Source organism: Hydra viridissima, unplaced genomic scaffold, assembly GCF_058129835.1.
Source record: "Hydra viridissima isolate aposymbiotic clone 2 unplaced genomic scaffold, HvirCarnegie_v1 scaffold_9, whole genome shotgun sequence".
In the NCBI taxonomy this organism is placed as follows: Eukaryota; Metazoa; Cnidaria; class Hydrozoa; order Anthoathecata; family Hydridae; genus Hydra; species Hydra viridissima.
Genome location: NW_028324308.1, coordinates 433,737 through 452,747, shown reverse-complemented (window position 1 = coordinate 452,747; position 19,011 = coordinate 433,737). Strand labels below are relative to the sequence as shown.

At 28.6% G+C, this 19,011-nt stretch overlaps 1 protein-coding gene across 6 annotated transcripts in view; it reads right to left on the bottom strand.

Annotated features, from left to right (window-relative positions):
* Window positions 1-19,011, bottom strand: part of LOC145186002 (obscurin-like) — a 57,609-nt gene that overhangs the window by 13,532 nt on the left and 25,066 nt on the right. For 2 of the 6 annotated variants that reach the window (XM_090098211.1, XM_090098212.1), the window contains exons 30-60: window positions 17,532-18,746; window positions 13,630-14,502; window positions 12,733-13,329; window positions 12,345-12,623; window positions 11,343-12,170; window positions 10,240-11,115; window positions 9,908-10,153; window positions 9,630-9,824; window positions 9,355-9,409; window positions 8,842-9,182; window positions 7,129-7,186; window positions 6,858-6,928; window positions 6,642-6,753; window positions 6,324-6,487; window positions 5,567-5,899; window positions 4,736-5,380; window positions 3,919-4,350; window positions 3,654-3,727; window positions 3,374-3,573; window positions 3,188-3,281; window positions 2,826-3,082; window positions 2,635-2,701; window positions 2,440-2,549; window positions 2,260-2,329; window positions 1,778-1,873; window positions 1,580-1,672; window positions 1,246-1,296; window positions 874-951; window positions 572-613; window positions 226-369; window positions 11-115 (exon numbers count right to left, since the gene is read on the bottom strand). In XM_090098211.1, the coding sequence (XP_089954337.1) occupies window positions 11-115; window positions 226-369; window positions 572-613; window positions 874-951; window positions 1,246-1,296; window positions 1,580-1,672; window positions 1,778-1,873; window positions 2,260-2,329; window positions 2,440-2,549; window positions 2,635-2,701; window positions 2,826-3,082; window positions 3,188-3,281; window positions 3,374-3,573; window positions 3,654-3,727; window positions 3,919-4,350; window positions 4,736-5,380; window positions 5,567-5,899; window positions 6,324-6,487; window positions 6,642-6,753; window positions 6,858-6,928; window positions 7,129-7,186; window positions 8,842-9,182; window positions 9,355-9,409; window positions 9,630-9,824; window positions 9,908-10,153; window positions 10,240-11,115; window positions 11,343-12,170; window positions 12,345-12,623; window positions 12,733-13,329; window positions 13,630-14,502; window positions 17,532-18,746 (8,801 nt within the window). The remainder of the gene's footprint in view (window positions 1-10; window positions 116-225; window positions 370-571; window positions 614-873; window positions 952-1,245; window positions 1,297-1,579; window positions 1,673-1,777; window positions 1,874-2,259; window positions 2,330-2,439; window positions 2,550-2,634; window positions 2,702-2,825; window positions 3,083-3,187; window positions 3,282-3,373; window positions 3,574-3,653; window positions 3,728-3,918; window positions 4,351-4,735; window positions 5,381-5,566; window positions 5,900-6,323; window positions 6,488-6,641; window positions 6,754-6,857; window positions 6,929-7,128; window positions 7,187-8,841; window positions 9,183-9,354; window positions 9,410-9,629; window positions 9,825-9,907; window positions 10,154-10,239; window positions 11,116-11,342; window positions 12,171-12,344; window positions 12,624-12,732; window positions 13,330-13,629; window positions 14,503-17,531; window positions 18,747-19,011) is intronic. The other 4 variants (XM_090098213.1, XM_090098214.1, XM_090098215.1 and 1 more) reach the window with 4 other exon arrangements.

Sequence of the window (19,011 nt, the reverse complement as noted above, 5' to 3'; positions counted from 1 at the left end):
ACAGTAGCACCTCTAATGTAAAATGTGAACTTGCAGTAGATGCTGAATTTCCACTCCAAATACTCCAGCGAGTAGGAAAACCTTCAATATTCTCTGTCTGTCCCACATCTGAAGCCTATTACCAAAAAGCAAGCTCTTACACATTCTCCTTAATACACTTAAATAGAAACAATAATAAAAATCAAAAACACAAATTACCTTCATGCAAAAAAAAAAAAAAAATACCTTCATGCAAAACTTGAAAGTATAATTAATTTCTCCATGTAATTCTGTTTTCTTGGTACCAATCAACAGTCTTTTACATAAAAATAAATGTCGCTCTTTTCCTTTACCTCGACCTTTGCTACCTTCCCAACACAACACATCATTCTAAGTATTCAAACACAAAGTTTGATTATTTTTAAGTTGTTAATAACTTGATGAATATATAATATCTTTAAATATATACACTAAAAGTTGTTCTATTTAAGTAAAAAAAAAAAATTTGAAGAGAGTTTAAAGGGGTTTAAAGGGGTCTAGTTCCAGGGCTAAGCCCTGTGTTTTAACTAAAGCTGATTTAAAAATAAAATACCCTCTTTAAAACTGCACCACATTCATCTAATGGAATTTCTCCCTGACATGAAAAAATTAAGGTAAACAAGCTATATGAATGGTGATGAACATAACAAAATATATATATATATATATATATATATATATATATATATATATATATATATATATATATATATATATATATATATATATATATATATATATAAATGAGTTTGTTGAATTTAAATAAATATTACAGCAAAAACTACAAAATTATATTTAAAATATAAAAAACAGTTTTTGAAGTAACAAATAGCAGTAAAATAAAAGATTTTTTACCTCATATCCGATAATCTTCATAACATGCATAGAATCATTCACATTCTGGATGATGTTACTAATTTTTGACAAAGCCCCCTAAATAAATAGTAACAAGGTAATCTAAAGCAAGTACTATATATGTCAGAGCATAATTATATCTAAAAATAAATATGCATAAAAATATATAGTGTATAAATAAACCCAGTGTATAATTAAATCAACCATATACAACATCTTTTTTTAGTTTTGCTTGAAAAAATTCAATAAAAAAAAACTTGACTTAGTATATAACTCAATTCTATGTAATCAAGGTCACTTTTAAATAGCCTAAAGTCTTGACATACACACCAGTGTAGCTACATTTAAAAAAAAACATGAGACTATAAGCACCTCTACAGCAGTGGTATCTTCACCCAAACGTGTCGTATACTTTAAAACTTCCTGTAAAAAAAAAAAAATTTCTTATTGTTTTAAAACATTTTAAAAGTGTTTTTGAATTTTTTACATCCCTTATTTTTAAAAATATACAGAATATACACACACATACACACACACACACACACACACACACACACACACACACACACACACACACACAAACACACACACACACACACACACACACACACACATATATACATATATATAATAAGAAAGTCTTTATCTACTCTTGAACTATTATATAATTGATTATTTAATGTAAGAAAATAAAATATAAACAAACTTTCAATAATAGTTGGTAGCGAGTAATACGCTGGACAGGTGTTATTAAGTATGCACGAAGAGAATGAGCATCTTCGATGTCATGTTGGAATGTCTAAAAATACAGCATCTTTAAAAAGAAACCTTTATAATAAAAGCTTATTTATATAGGTACAAAATATAATCATAATTTGAATTAAAAAAAAGTTTAATTTCATACATCCCAGAATTCAATGCTCTCTGGTTTATTAAGTATTTCATCAGCAGCAGGCCTGCTTACACAAAATTCAAGATACAGCTTTTCCAGCTCATAAGACTAAAAAAAGAAGAAGAAATTTATATAGCAAATATACTGCCAAATGAAAATTCTATATCTCAATAAGCTTATAAGAAAAAAACTTTGGGATAAAAAGGATCATGGAGCTTGCTTAAGTGTGTCAAAAATATTAAGGAACCTTTCTCACACATTGATAGGGCTTGTGGTTTTAAAGTTTATGCATTAATTTGTCAAGATTAGAAAGACATTACTGCTAAAAGATAAATAGCTAGAATTCAAAATAAAACAGATAAGCATCCTTGAATACTTTTTATATAACTTTATATACATAAATGATGAGGATGACAAGAATGATATCATTTCAAAAAATTGTAAAAATTATAACAAGCTTACTTGAGTTCATTAAAAAATAAACTTTTACATACATTATTGTAGAAAACTGATGCCATTGATTTATGATCTGTAATGGATTCTGCAATTTGTGGTAACAATGTGCTATAATATTGAAAAAGTAATCAAGTAACTGAATTATAAAAAAAAGCAATAACTTTCTACATGCACTACACACTTAAAATGTAACTTATTCTACTACACACACTACTCACTTAAAATGTAACTTATGAATATCAGCAATATTTGAGAAGATGGTATTTGATTTCCCTTGCAAAATAGGTGGAATATCAGCTGTGGTATCTTCTAGTTTCAAAACATGATTCTAAAGAATAACCAATTCACTAATGTAAGTATTGTATATTTTGCTAGGTCATTAAATTAGTTAATTATACAAAATATGGAATTACCTTAAGAACACTCCCTAATTGATCTACATAAGTCTTCTCTGTATTATAAATCTCTTTAAGAACTTTTCTGCAAAATAAAAAAAAACAACAATTTTTAAATAAATTTAAAGTTTTAATTATAGCTGAAAATATTAAGAAACATAGATGAACTAATTAGAAGCAAAAAATTAAAACAACTTGATCTAGCATACTCTCTGTGACTTCGACTAGAATCCTGTTTGTCTTGTGAATCATCCTTCAAAATTGGAGTTTTATATTGCCCTTTAACTTCTAAATGAGTGCTTGGTACCAGTCCTTCAAGGCCAAAGGTACCATCTTCATTAACTGCACGAACAAGCCAATATTCACGGCTTGGAGTACCATCAAGCAATTCAACAACCATTCCTTCACTCAAAGATAACTCACTTGGTGATTTGGCTTCAAAGTTTGCAATTGCAACATACTTGATCTATTTAAAATAATTTTTCTACAACATTATAAAGAACAATAACGAAGATGAGAACAGTAACAAAAATGAGAACAGTAATGAAGATGAACAATTTTAAGCTTTTACCAAATCTTTCTGAATTGCTTCTTTGTTTATATCATCTACTCTACTATCTTCTTTGGTATCTGTCTTTTGAGTATCATCTGATAGACATTCGCTACTAATGACATTTATTAATTTGATTAAACTACATTAAACCAAAAAAGAAAAGAAAAACTGAAAACTATATTTAAAGAATTCCAAAGAAAAAACCTCGGTGCTTTTTGAACTTTTTTTAAAATGCTAGGTGACACAAAACCAATATCACCCAGAGTTGTCGTATTTCGCACTAGCCAAGCATCACTATGGCTTGAATCAAGTACTTCAACTATGTCATCTTTTTTCAAAGATAGGAAATCATCTGTTAATGGATTGTAATCATCTATTGCAGCATATGACAGCATTGATAAATCCTGAAATAGAAAAGTAGGAAGATAGTAAAGTTGTGGCTTATTTCTATTTTGTATTTTTTAAAATCTTCACTTAATCTCACCTCCTCTTCATCATTAACAGCAATATTTTTTTGATCACTTGTTAGCAGATCATCATTAGAAGAATCAATTTTAGCTGCAAATAAATATCTTCTGATTAAAAAAAATTCTCTAAATTGAAAGATCTATCAAAATTAATTCTTAATAGGACATTAAACTTATAAAACATACAGACATGAAGGAAGTATATATGTAAAAATGATTTGTAATATTACAGAACTTTAAAAACATTCAGATCTTTGAAACTTATGAAAACTAAAAACATACGCAGAACAAGTAAGTCAGCTGAACAAGATGCCTCCCCATATGTATTAGAAGCAATACATGTAAACAATGCAGTATCTATAAGCTGAGCTTCTGCAATCAAAACTGAATGAAGATCTTTGTCTGATAGTAAGGTAAGATTAGGAAAATTTTTGTGATTTATTTCTACACCACCACGTAACCATTTTACTTTATAAGGAGCAATGCAAGTTACTTCAACGTCCAAACGAACAAAGTTTCCTTGAGTGACTTGATGAGAAGTAAGAGGAGCAAGAAACGATGGAGCTTTATTAACTTGTTCAGTATCTTCAGCTAGATTTTCTATGACTTGTCTGTTTTTATCATAGAAAATTCCTTCTTTTTCTTCATCTTCATTTTCTGATTTGTTAAATTTTAAGTTGTGAGAAGCATTCTTGTTTTTGACTATTTCAATTTCTAGAAAAAAGTCAAAATGTAAAAAAGCTGTAGAAGGCAGATAAAAAATAACAATTGTTTAGTACATTTTTGAAGATAATTTTATAGCCATCATACAACACTTCAAAAAAGTGAAATATCTTATTTTTTAATCTTATTGCCTTCCAGTTTCAATATATTTTTCTTAAAAAAGACAAAGTAACATTTTTTGGGTTGTTGTAACAAACCTATTAAAACTTTACAACAAAATATATTTTTATCAAATTCTTACTTGTAGTAATTTGTTAATTATCAATATTTGTATAATTAACAAATTACTACAAGTAAGAACTTGAAAAAATGCATTAAAAAAGACACAAAAATTAATGTTAAAATCTAACAATAAATAAAGTTATCATAATCATACCTTCAACTAGCAATTCACAAGCAGATTCAGATAAACCAGCATCATTTATAGCAGTGACTTTCACTTCACCTTCGTCAGCTTGAGTTAGAGAATTAATAATAAGACTATACACACCATTCTTTTCTAAAGTTTGAATCCTTCGTGATTCTGACACAATTTCATTATTAATAAACCATTTAACGATATTACTATTAGATATCTCTGTTTCAATAATCACTTTTTCTCCAACCTGTTTGGAGCAATCTCTGAGTTGTTTTATAACAGGAGGTTTTTCTAACTGCACATTTTTAGGATCTTCCTGAACTGTACTTTCAATAAACACCACAGTCTGACTTTCCACTGAACTTACTTCATTAGATACTATGCATTTGTAATTGCCTTCATCCTCAAATACAGTTACTGGTATCAATAAAGTGTGAACATCTCCATTTGATGATAAGAGAATATCTTCATTCGCTATGAGTTTCATATTATCATAATACCAAGAAGCAATCAGGGGCAAATCACCATTGTATGCTGTTTTGACTTCAAGTTTTAAGAGCTCTCCTTCATTAATGACATACTCTTTTTCAAGTTGTTTTATTAACTGAATTTCATCATCAACTTCCTCAGAATCTTCATCTTCATCAGAATCATCATCTGAGGCTTGAAAAACAAAAAATAAAGGTGTTCTTTCATAGCACACACACATAAAAACATGCCTGCAACATTTTTCAAATGTGCATATATATAAATAAGTGGATATATTGCTTCACATCATTATTAAAAATGATGTGAAGTGTATTAAAAATGTAAAATATGAACTTACAATCAAAACTTAATCAAACTTACAATCAATGGTAAGAGCAACATCAAGCATAGTTTCACCAAACTCATTACGGATATGACATTCATACAATCCTTCATCACTTTCAATCAAGTTCTTTACTTGTAAAAAAAATTTTTTCCCTTTATCCCATATCTTAATTCTACCCGATGAAAACAAAAGATTGCCATCTTTCTTCCAGGAAACAATATTATCACCTCTATCTTTAAGAACCACCTCAAATTCAGCAACATCACCAACCTTAAGCTCAAGATCTTCAGGTTTTTTTACAACTTCTGGTTTAGCATTACTTAAAGGAGAATCACGTGGAGTAGCAGGCATTACAACTACATCAATACCTACAATCATGACCAAAACAAATTAATAGCAATAACCTTATTGGGTAGAAGTTTACTTTACTGACAGTTGGTACGGTTATGTAAAAAAAGTAAAATCCCAGTTTCAAAAGCAAAAACATAAGGAAGAAGGACAACATCATACACACACACACACACACACACACACACACACACACACACACACACACACACACACACACACACACACACACACACACACACACACACACACACACACATATATATATGCATAATTATATTTTGTGTTAGTGATATTTATACAAAACCCTTACAACAAAACATAGCTTGCTGTAACTTTGATTGGTTTACACTGACAGGTTTTTCTTTACACTTGATTTTTATTAATTTTATTTAGGATTAAATGTTTTCAACTTTAGTTCCTTTTTTCAAAGTGAAAACTTACCAGATTTTTCAAACTGATGCCTCAAGACTTCTCTATTTAGACCTGTGTGCATTTCCTTTATAGCTAGAAACTTCATACCAGAATCATTCAAGTTAATTTTCATATTAGGATCATTTGAATTAATTTGAGCTATTTCTTCATCTTCTGCATTGAAGGATTCTGTTCTATAACAAGATATTTCAAAGTAAAATTTTTTTGACATAATCATGCTAATTCATTATGGTAATAAAATGATAATTTTTTGACATAATCATGCTAATTCATTATGGTAATAAAATGTATTCCAATGAAAATAGACTAATTCATTTTTTAACATACATTCCTTTAGGAGCTTCATAAGCAATTTCAACAGTATTGGCAACAATTTCTTCTTCAACAGCAACAATATTTTCAACCATTATATCTGGTTGAGGCGCCATTTTAATAACACCTGTAAATATATACACCTTTAAAAGCAACACACTAAACCAAAAAAAAAAAAAAATTAACAACATGATAAATGCTTTATAAATAGTGTACAGCTATATTAAAGACCTTTTGAAAGTTGAGAATCTTCATGAAGCGGAGTTTTAAAAGGCTTAGCAGCAACAGTTGGTTGAGGTTTCCTTTTTGAAAATAAATTGTTTAAAAAAAAAAAAAAAAAGTACAAGAACAAAAAATGAAGTATAAAACTGATAGCAAAAATCAGAACTTTTAAAACATATGCAAAATATGGTGTAAAACACATTCGTTTTCAAAAAGGTTTTCAGATTATACAAGAAAATATAAATAAAAAGGTTTTTTAACAACAAAAAACTATGAATACTTCTCATTCTTTGAGCCTTTGGTATTAATTAAAAAATCAACTCCGGTATCTGGAAGATCTAAAAAGAAGAAGAGATAACAAATGTTTAGCTATAATTAAGTTTACCTGATAAAAGGGAGATGCATAAGTTATCGGACAAATTTTTGTTTAATTATTCTAACTAAACAATCATGTAGTTAGATGTGTATGTAAAAAAAATCTATGAAATGTTTACTTTATTACTTAAAACACATTAAAATGAGGTTGAATGCAGCAAAATGCAAATCTTTTTAAAAATGTCTCAGAATTTTTGTTGTAAAAAAAAACTAACAAAAAATTGTAAAATCCTAAATCATCTTAAAAAAGAAGGAATAACTTAAAATACAATCTCTTATATAGCATTATTTCTTGTGGAGAATTATCTCTTATAAGTTATCTTATAACTTAAAAAGACTTAAAACTACTCAGTTTTTTTCTGATAAAAAACACTCTAGCTGTCTAACATCTTAGAGAAAGCCAAATTAAAGAGACTTCTAAACAATCAAAAAGGGGTCAGCTAGAGAGAATTGGGTTTGTAAATCAATTGACAATTGGTTGTCAATTAAATAAATGAATATACAATACAGAAGACATGAAAAGACTCCCAAATTGAACAACACTATTGAACAACAAATAAAAGCAAAAAAAAGAAGTAGAAAACTTGTGAACCAGCTCTATAATATGAAATCACAGCTCTATAATATGAAATCACAGCTCAATAATATGAAATCACAGCTCTATAATATGAAATCACAGCTCTATAATATGAAATCACAGCTCTATAATATGAAATCACAGCTCTATAATATGAAATCACAGCTCTATAATATGAAATCACAGCTCTATAATATGAAATCACAGCTCTATAATATGAAATCACAGCTCTATAATATGAAATCACAGCTCTATAATATGAAATCACTTCTACTTGGTCATCAATTTTGAAAAATATTTTGTTTTGCAAGTGATAACATGACTGGAAAATCTGAATACTACATAAACATCAAAAAAACATGCCCAGAAAGTGTTTACTTTGTAGGAAAAGAGAAATTTCAGAAAAAATTATTAATGTGGATAGCCATATCTGCCTGTGGTACATTCAGGCCATTGTTTCGTACTTCCAAGGCTGTAGCTATCAATACATCAATCTATATTAACAAATATTTAGAAAAAAGACTTCCATTCATTCACAAGTACCATAGCAACTTTAACTTTTTATTTTGGCAAGATCTGGTAAGTTCTTATTACTCTAAAGATTCTCTAAATTGAATAGACGAATCTGTTGATTAACCTACCGAATGCGTCTTAAAAACAACCAACTGATAACTTGTGAAACATTTGGCTCAAAAGATTTACAAAGTAAGTTGGCAAACTTTAACAGAGCAAGTCTTAGTTGGTTGCATCAAATTAAAACTAAAAGAAATTGATTTGAATTTTTCACAGTATGAATGGTGTCAAAGCAAAACTGAGATCTATTGCAGATGATGGAATTTTTTCATATAAGAAATAACTGATTTTTATTCAAAAATTTAAAAACTTTATTTTAGAAAAAAAAAAAAAAAACTTAAACTTTAAAAAAACTTTATTTATTTTCTTTACTTATATATACTTAAGTTTTTATTTTGTTCAATAACTTATGAATAACCCGTGATAAATGCTAATATTAGAAAAAGTTAAAATCTTGACATTATTTACCTTTAACTTCTAACGAAGCTGAACTTTCTATTGGTTGATTAGGATTTGAGAAGACAAGCTTGTATACTCCACAGTCAGAAAAAGAAACATTTGAAATGGTTAAACTAAATACTTCACTATCGTTCTCAATACTTTGCTTAACTCTGTTATTAGGCTTCAATAGATTAGAGTTGATGTACCACTTGGCTGGTAGATGTTCTTCAGCTAAACCTGCTACACAACAAGAAAATATTACTGTATCACCAATTAACGCCTTTTGATTGCACAGTGGAAGAATAATTTCAGGTACCAAAATTTGAGCATCAGATAAATTTTCAGATAAACTTTCATCTGAATCTGACCTGAAATAATTTGACAAAAAATCAATAAATACAATCATTAGCTCAAATTAATTCATCTTTATATACTATATTTATAAAATCTTCATATAATTTTGTTCATAAAAATTAAAACTTAAAGAATAAGAAAAGCTGAATTTTTTAAATATAAAATTTGAAAAATAAAAAAACTGACTCTGTAACAGACTCCGATTCTGATTCACTGTCATCTGAGGTATCAAATCCCTGTCCTTCACATAAACATTAAACAAATAAAAATAAAATGTAAACCTATATTTTTACTTATAATACTAATTACCTAATAATGCCAACAAAAAATAAAAAAAAAAATAATAATAATAATAAAAAAACAACCAGATCAATTAAAAAAAAACTGATAAAGAGAGAATAGTTAAAGTGTCATAATACAAAAAAATAAATAAATCTAATGAAAATTTTATCTTTAAGTACCTTGAACAAAAAGCTCTGCTGATGTTTTGTCCTCCCCTTCTTTGTTAAAAACAACACATTTATACACACCACTATCTTTTACAGTTGCTTCTCGAATAATCAATGTGCTACTATCATCATCTTCTTCGATAAAAAAGTGATCATCGTCATCAATACAAATGTTATTTTTATACCAATTAAACTCCAGCTCAGCACCTAGAGTTATAAAAAATATCACTATAGCAACATTGTAATAAAACTAAATTTTTAAGCAGTCATTAGAGTTATTAAAGTCTTACCCACAGCTACAACATCAAGTCTCACAGCACTCATCTCAAATGCCTCAACATCTTTCAACTTTGAAGTGAACATGGGAATCTTGTTATTTTTGATCTTGCAACCATCATTTGACTTACCTGAGCCATCATTGCTATATATTTTTGACTCACCAAGCACAGGTAGGTCAGGTTGTTTGGAAGGTGATGATTTTGGCTTTGGCTTTATAGCAGGAGAGGGTTGAATATTTGTTTTAGCTAAAAAATAGTCTCCATTAATTAAAATGCATTAAAACATTAATGTAAATCAACGTACCTTTTACATAGCCATCTGAATTTCAAAAAGTCTTAAATACCTGCTGGCTCAACTTGAACTTCAATCTCTTTATCTAGAAACTCTCCTTCAAACTCCACTTCCATTAGATAAATACCAGAATCCTCCTTCTGAACATTACAAATTTCTAGAGAGTGAAGCGAACCTTGGTGATGTATCTTAATTTGATTTGTCTCTATGATTTCACTCTCATCTTTAAAAAAGGTGACATGGAATTTGTCAGTGTTTTCAATATTGAAATCTAATAACAATGTTTCTCCAGCTTTGATTTTTAATATCTCTGGTATATCACACCTAATTACAGGAAGAGATTTCTTCTTATGTTCTGCTACAGATAACACACAGCTTGATTTTGAAGTTCCATACTTATTGATTGCATGACACTCATAAATACCAGCATCCTCTAGATTTACATGAGCAATAGAGAAAAAAAATTTATCACCTTCTTGTTTGAACTCCAAATCCTCATCTTCTTCAATTTCAAGATCATCTAAAAACCACTTTACTTTATCGCAGTGGCAAACATGGACTTGAAAAACTACAGAATCTAATGCAACCACATTTATGTTTTGAAGCTCGTGAATAAACTTAGGCAGAGTTGCAAGAATGGTAACATCTGCTGAAACAGAGCTTGACCCTGCTTTATTATTAGCAACTAGCTTGTAACACCCAACATTTTTCTCTTCAAATTTACAAATAGATAAAATATGAGACATTTTATCAACTGAGATTTTGATATTACTAGATACTTTTAATGGAAGACCGTTAAAGTACCAATCTACCTGTGGTAAAGGAAATCCACTTACATCAGCTTCAAGTATTAAATTATCTGCTTCATTCACTTTAATATTTTTGTTGAACTTTGCAGAAATTACAGGCTTTACATCAGCTTTTTTTGCTGAAACGAAAAAGAAGAACATTAAAATAACCTTTCATAAAACTAGTCAGTAGTTTAACTGGAAATAGATTTGAGTAGAAAAAATAAATATATATTTGAAATTAAATAAATGCAATAAAAGTAAATAATAAAAATGAAATAGATTTGAGTAGGAAACCTAAATAAATATCTGAGACATTAATGATTAATACTGATAGTTAGAATATTAGTATACAAAATAAAAAAACCTGAAATCTTGACATTAAATTCTATTGCACAGCTACCATATTTGTTAGTAACAACACATTTATAGTTTCCAGCATCAGTAATCTTTGAATCTTTTATAATTAATGTAAGGTTATTGTCTAAAATGGATATACCAGGTTGTTTATTACTCAAGACTTTAAGACCTTTGTACCATTCAACTTTCAAAGAGTTTGTGTCCCCTGTTAAAATTTCTACAGAAAGTTGAATGTCATCACCAACAAGAAGGTTTTGATTGATGTCACACTTTTCAATAATAACAGGTGCTATTTTGGTTCTTGTATCTTTAGTGCCCATTGAAAGTTGTTTAGGATTTTCTATATTACTCTGCTTTTGATTTAAATGTGGTTTTTCTGAGAGAGAGCTCTTACTTTTTTGATTAAAACTTATTTCATGATTATCAACATCTCTTTCATACTTTCTATTATTTTTATCTGATAAGTTATTTAAAGAAGTTAAATTTGTCTGATGTGAAAGTGATTTTGAATGATTGGATAAGGGGAGTTTGTCATCATCATCCACATAAACTTTACATGAACAAGAAATTTCGTCTTCCCCTTCTCCAACAAATACTTCATAAACTCCTTGATTTTCAACTTTGACATTAGAAATTAGGAGATAGTGAAATGCACCATTTTGAACAAATTTAACTTTATCATTTTCATATAATATTTTCCTATTGAATTCCCAGATCACATCTATTTCTTCAGTTACATTCAACTCAATCTCCAAATGAAGTGTATCACCAGTGTTTACTTTAGCAAAGGGAGGTAGTGGTTGGGTTATTAAAATAATCTCATCAGTTGTTAGTTCTAAAATGTTAGTATTCAAGCAAAGAATATTAATAAAGAAATGTTAAATTATGTTAAAACTGTATTGACAAATAAATTAAAAAATACAAAACAATTAATGGTTAAAATGATTAAGTATTAGTAAGATTTGTTTATTTAAAGCATATGTGGCAAAAAATTTAAAACAATATTTACCTTGCTCTACTTCTACATCAAAACTGATTTTTTGAGTTTGGTTCAACCAAAAAACCTCAAAAACATATTTACCAGCATCATTCATAGATATATTTAAGACTTGCATTTTGTACACACAGCCATCTTGTGTAAAATTAACCTTATTGCTTTTTCTTAACACTTTATCATTGTGATACCAAATAACTTTGTCAGCATTATTGACTTTTGCAGATAAACTCAACTCACTTCGTTCATTAACTAACATTGATTGGTTTGATACTGGTTCAACAGAAAGCACTTCTAAAAAAAAAAATTTAAAAAAAGAGAAGAAACAAAAAAGGAAACACTTTTTAAGATGAGAAAGAAGAAGAAAAAAAAGAAAAGTTATAAATACAATTTTCAAACTTACCAACTTCTTTCTTTGTGATTGAAAGATCAGCTTGGCATAAGTCTTCCCCAGCAATATTCTTAGCACAACATGAAACTATACCAGCATCGCTTATAGAGCAGTGGCAAATGACAAATGTATGTTGTCCATTATCCTCATTAAATAGTTGAAACCTTTCCCCTTCCTCAATAGCTTGTTCATCAAGTTTCCATTCCACTAATGGTCTTGGAAAGCCTTCAACAACAACACTAAATACTACCTCTTCGTTCTCCTGAGCTTTAGTATTCAACAAGGTCTTTACAAATGTTGGTCGTTGCTGTTGTTGCTTGACAATCAGTGAGAATATGACTTCAATGCTTCCATACTCATTTTCAATACTGCAAATATAATCTGCATCATCTTTTAGGTCAACAGACTTGAAGTTAAGGTAATGTAAGTCACCATTGTTTATCAGGTTTATGCTATCAGTTACAGGCAACTCAAGATCATCTTTTAGCCATGTGACTTTAGGTTCAGGATAAGCAAGAATTTTTACAAATATACTTACTTCAGCTCCAGTTGTTGCAACAATTTCTTCTTCAGAGCGCTCAAGAACAACTGGGGCTTTACCTTCTGGAGCTAGTAAATATTAGCAAATATTTATTTTCAAGTTTTTTTGGAACAACAAAAAAATCACCAGATTGTCATTTTTATTTTTGTAACAATTTAATAAAAATGCTGAAAAAAATTAGTTATTTGTAATGAGGATACTTTAATATGATATACTTGAAACATGCTTTAGTACCCTGAAATATATGTTTTAAACATTTCAAATAAATTTTAACTAATAATTGTTACTTTTTTTTTAAAAAAAAAAAAAATACAAAGAAAAACAGTTTAACAAACAAATATAAAAAACAAAGAAGAAAAAGAAAATACCTGCAACTAACACATTGAATTCTTTAGTTGTTTTGCCTGAAGGTCCAGTAACAATACACTTATAAATACCTTGGTCACTCTCTTGTACAGAAAGAATAATCAAGAAATGCTCTTCTCCACTACTACCAACTTCATACTTCTTTGTACTGCGAAATATTGGTTTTACTCCTTTAGACCATTCAACTTTGTAATCTTTTTTATCGCCTGGTATCTCAATTTCCAACTTAAGATTATTGTTAGTAAGAACATTAAGTTCTGGATCAGACTTGCAAATAACCTTTGGGGGTCCTTGCTTGACAACAAGTTCTGAAATGCATGACACTGTACCAGCACTATTTACAGCAGTGCATTTGATTTTTCCGCTGTCAGCTAATGAGACAGAATCAAACAGCAATTTAAATCTTGTATCTTCCTCAAAAACCAGATGAACATTTTGATTCTCAACAATCTCATTATTATTTAAAGCCCACTTTACATCAGCATTTGGCATTGCTTCAACAGTAACAACAAATTCTACTTTGTCTCCTTCAGTTGCACTAACTCTTGTTTGCATTTTTTTTTTAAACATAGGTGGTACTGGTTTTCTTTCAACTAAAACCTTGCAAGATGTTTGACTCATTCCAAATTTATTTTTTATTTCACAGGTATAAATACCAGAATGATTAATAGTTGCATTTCTGATATTCAGTGAATATATACCATCTTTAGATGCCATCTTCACAACTGGACTTTCTTTTATGATTTCTTTATCTTTTTTCCACACAACAACATTAGTATCATCTTCACGCACTTTTGTTGAGAGCATAATGACATCGCCATCAAAAACACAGAGATCAGATAAATCTTGAATAATCTCTGGAGCACTTTCATCAGCTAAACAATTATCAAGTAAAACATTTTCATTTTCTTCTTTCTTCAAAAAGTTGCTATTTGCATTAGCACATTCATTTTCTAATAACCTATATTCAGTCTCATTAACATTTTGAGCATTACATACTGCTCTTTCTCCTATATTTTTTAAATCATAATTTTGATTTGAGACTTCAGGACTATCTGAACAATTTAAAGAGACAAGACTTTTATTTGAAAGTTTATTGTGATCATATTTAGTTGCATAACTTAAAAAAGGAACTTTACTTTCAAAGGCACTTTTTTGATTAAATAGAGCTAAAGGAACAACTTTTTGTGAATAATTTAACTGAGGAAAAGTTTTTAGACCTTCTTTCCCTGCATTGATAGATAAACATTCTTTACTATTGTTAGGTAATACTGCATGCAGATTTTCAGCAGAAGAAGAGAACCTTTGAGCCTGAGTAATACTTTTACTCAAACGATTGCTTAAGAAGCTACGCGCTGTTGACTTATCATTGACATTACCTGTTGATCTGATATCCCTAATAACAGGCTCAGGACTATTTTGGGTGTTAAATGTTGCTGTGTTTAATGAAGTAATTTTGTTGGTGACTGTTTTTGTCTTAGTGGTTGAAGTATTTATTAAAGGTGGTGATTGAAATTTATCAAATGAAGTTTGAGAAGAAAAAAGTTGTGGTCCATTCATTTTGAAACCACTGTTGTGCTTTTTGAAATCAGTTATTTCATTTTTAAAGGCTACAGAAAGATCCTTAAATGATTGAGTTTCTATTTTCCCTACACTATCTATTCTTTTAGGTACCATATTAGTGCTCAATGTAGAAGATTTACTCTGTGATAAATCAGGACTTCGAAAACCAGATCTATTGAAACCTTTTTCAACTGTTTGCTTTGTGCCTAAATCAGACTTTGATAATAATTGATGGCGAGTTAGAGATGAAGAAATATTTGCTGCTGCAGATTTTATTAAAATTTCTCCATATGGATTACATCCATTAGAAGGATTACCTCGATTGCAGTTACCTCCATAAGGATTATCAAATGATTTCTGATTCATTTTATTTACTGTACATAGATATTTTATTCTTAATTCTAATTTAAAAAACCTTTTATACAAACACATATAAGAAATAATGAATTCATAAAACATGACAAAAAAAAAACTCATAAATGTATATAACAAACATGGATGTGTACTAACTTTTTCACAAAGAAACAATATTGGCAATCAAAAAGTACTTCATTTCACTTTCATAGATAGTTATCTTACAATAAAATCTTTTATTTTTTTAAATGTTTCAGGATTATGGAATTGTAAATATTATAAATGAAATACAAAACAATTTGGTCTTTGAAACAAAAACTATAAGAAACATTCCTGTTCTATTTTTTCAAAATTTTATCCACTTTTAAACCAAAACTTCCCAAATCAAAGAAATGTAAACAAACTTATTTCCCACAGTTAATAACAAATTCTATCTTTTATGAGGTGCAATGGCATAAAAGATAATGAGTTTAGGTGAGCACCACAGAAAGATAATCCATTACAGGACTATTTGGATTTATACGAGTTAGAGTAAACAAATTCTGCTGTGCAGTTCAAACACAAAATGCAAATATATAAAATAAAAAAGTAATTAAACTTATATATTCTCAGACACATTAAAACAAAGTCAATACTCTACTCAGAACAACAACAACTTTGGCAAATAAAACAAAAAAGTAAACAACTTTGTTTAAATTTTTTTTTTTTACACAATGAAATGGATTCAAACTAATTCTGTTTTGTTGTGCAAAAAAAAAAAAAAAAAAGTTGCTTAAGAAAGTCTTTGTGCACTATTTGTTACACATTTATTTTTTCTAAATTGCAACAAATTGACCTCATTTGTTAGTCTAAGCATTAAGTAATTATCATAGTCTAAGTATTAAGCAATTAGTCTAAGCATTTAGGCATTATCATAAAATCTAACAACCTAAAGCCAAAACATCTAACAAAACAACCAAAAGAAAAAAATTTTTGCAGAAGAAAATTTTTCACTATTATTAAACAAAAATTATAAATTTATGAAAAAAAATTTAAGACACAAAATAAAATCATAAAAAAAGATAAAAAAAAAAAAATTTAATTAAAATAAAAAGGAGAGAGTAGAAAATATAAAAAGTTAAAGAAAAATAATTTCATTTACAATTTTAATTCTTGATGCTACTGTTTATTGTTTTTTGATGTTTAGCTTTTATAGTTCAGAGTTTTTTTCTTTGTGTTTTATTTTTTTTTGAACAAACAAAAAAAAAATTTTTTTTTAATGAGAACAACAGAAACAATATTTAATACACATGCAAAATCAATAAACTTTCTTTAGCTTAAGCATTATGAAAAAAGTATCATCAAACTGATCTGTTTATAATTACCATGCTACATTTAGGAAACTTTTGCAAAAACAATATCAGTATTTGCACGAGAACTTCCTGAACATCAGAAGTTGATACTTAGCTCATTGAAATAATTTTTTTTTTGTTGCTTGGAATGAAGTATTGACAGATAAAACTATTTTTTATAAAAAAAATATTCTTATGAAATTAATTGGCTCACATAAAATTTAGCAACAGCACTTTTATTTAAAGTTCAAAGTTAGAAGTTTAGGATACTTTGAAAATATGACTATAAATTGAAATAATGTGGTTTTGTGAAGAAAATTATAAATAGATTTTAATGTGTATATTAAAGCTAACTTTATATACCAACAATCTGATAATTATAAACAATAAATAATTTAAAATCTGTAAAAAAAAAAAAACTTAAATGTTTAAAGACCAACGAGAAAGAATTTCTTTATCAAAGTTTAGAAAATTAAAATAAAATCAACCTAAAAAGCACTCAAAATGTTTCTACAGTTTAAAGTCTTAAAAACATATATATTATAGCTTGCACATTTAATATATCACAATAGTTATACTAATTTGTCATGTTATTTAATTATCATCATATGATATTTACAGTAATCCTTAACAGTAAACTCAACATAAGTTTTTACCTTTAACAGTAAATTCAAAACAAACTTCTGTCTGTCCAGATGCATTTCTTGCTTGACAAGTATAAATACCAGAGTCCTTAGTTAAAAGGTTTTCCAATATCAAAGTACAGCCAGCAGTATCTTGTAACATTTCAATTCTGTTGGATTCGTGCATTTCTACTCCATCTTTATACCAGGTTATTATTGCATCAACTTTATTTTCAATACTTACATTGAATTCCATTAAATCACCTTCATTTTTAAAAATCATCTCATCAGAATGAAGCTTCTTGAGTATTGGACGAGCATTAGCAACACAGAGCTCTGCAATAGAACTACAACTACCTGCACTATTTTCAACATAGATTTCATACTCGCCAGCATCATATATAGTTGCATTGTTAACAGTTAGAAAATAGCTATTTTTGTCATTATCAATACAATACTTTTCATTTGCTTCAATAAGTCGGCCGTTATAATACCACTCAACAATCAGAGGAGAAGAACCTTTTACTACAACATGAAACTTGGCAGGTTCTCCACTTTCGATCTCAATATCACTTAAAATAGTGAGAAACTTTGGTTTTATATCACAATCAAGGACTTCTAAAAGACAAGTAGACATAACAGACTCATTCTTTTCATTTGATAGTACACACATGTACTCCCCTGCATCATCCTGCAACAAAGAACCAATTTTTAATTTATAAAATGGTGGTTCAGAAAAAATTAGTAAATCTGACTCTTCTACAATTTCATTTTCATCAATATACCACTTGGCATGAAGCTGTTCCTTTGTATTTACTTCCACAGCCAATATACAAGGTTCGCCTTCAATAAATTCACAGTCTTTTAAACCTGTCACTAATTGAAGTTTTTTTGGTTTCTCTTTAACAATTTCTACATTTTCTTGAGTTTCAACTTTTGATGGGTCAGCAGTTTTTTGGGTTACAACTGGCTTCTTTGGTTTTACAGCAGGTTTAGGAGGGGCAGGTTTTTCTACAGTAGTGGTTGCATAATCTTCTACTTCATCTACCAAAAGCCTTTCTGATTCAACTGTAGAAATATCTTGTAACTGAACAGGAAACTCATCAACAGCAATTTTATTGGAAAGTTTACCTTCTGAAGCATTATTGACTTTATCTATAGAAACATTTGATTTTGGTGAGGGTTTAGGCAAAGGCTTTGGAGGCTGCATCTTCACTGGTTTTTTTGCTGTAGGTGGAGGAATCTTTTCTAAATTGGAAAATAAAAATTGTAAGTAAATTATCCCATTTACGTAAACTTGCTCATGTAAAAATATTTTAAGAAAATTTTTTCCTTTATTGAGCAGTTTTTTTTTTAATAGTTTTATCTTGCGATAAAACAACACTTTTAATAGTTTCATCTTGCGATAAACTTTTGATTGCTGTCATTTAAATGCGTAAGAAAACATTGAGTTGCTGAAATACTGTTAAACTTTTTTAGATACTTTCGAAAAGGAATAATAAACTGAGTGCAA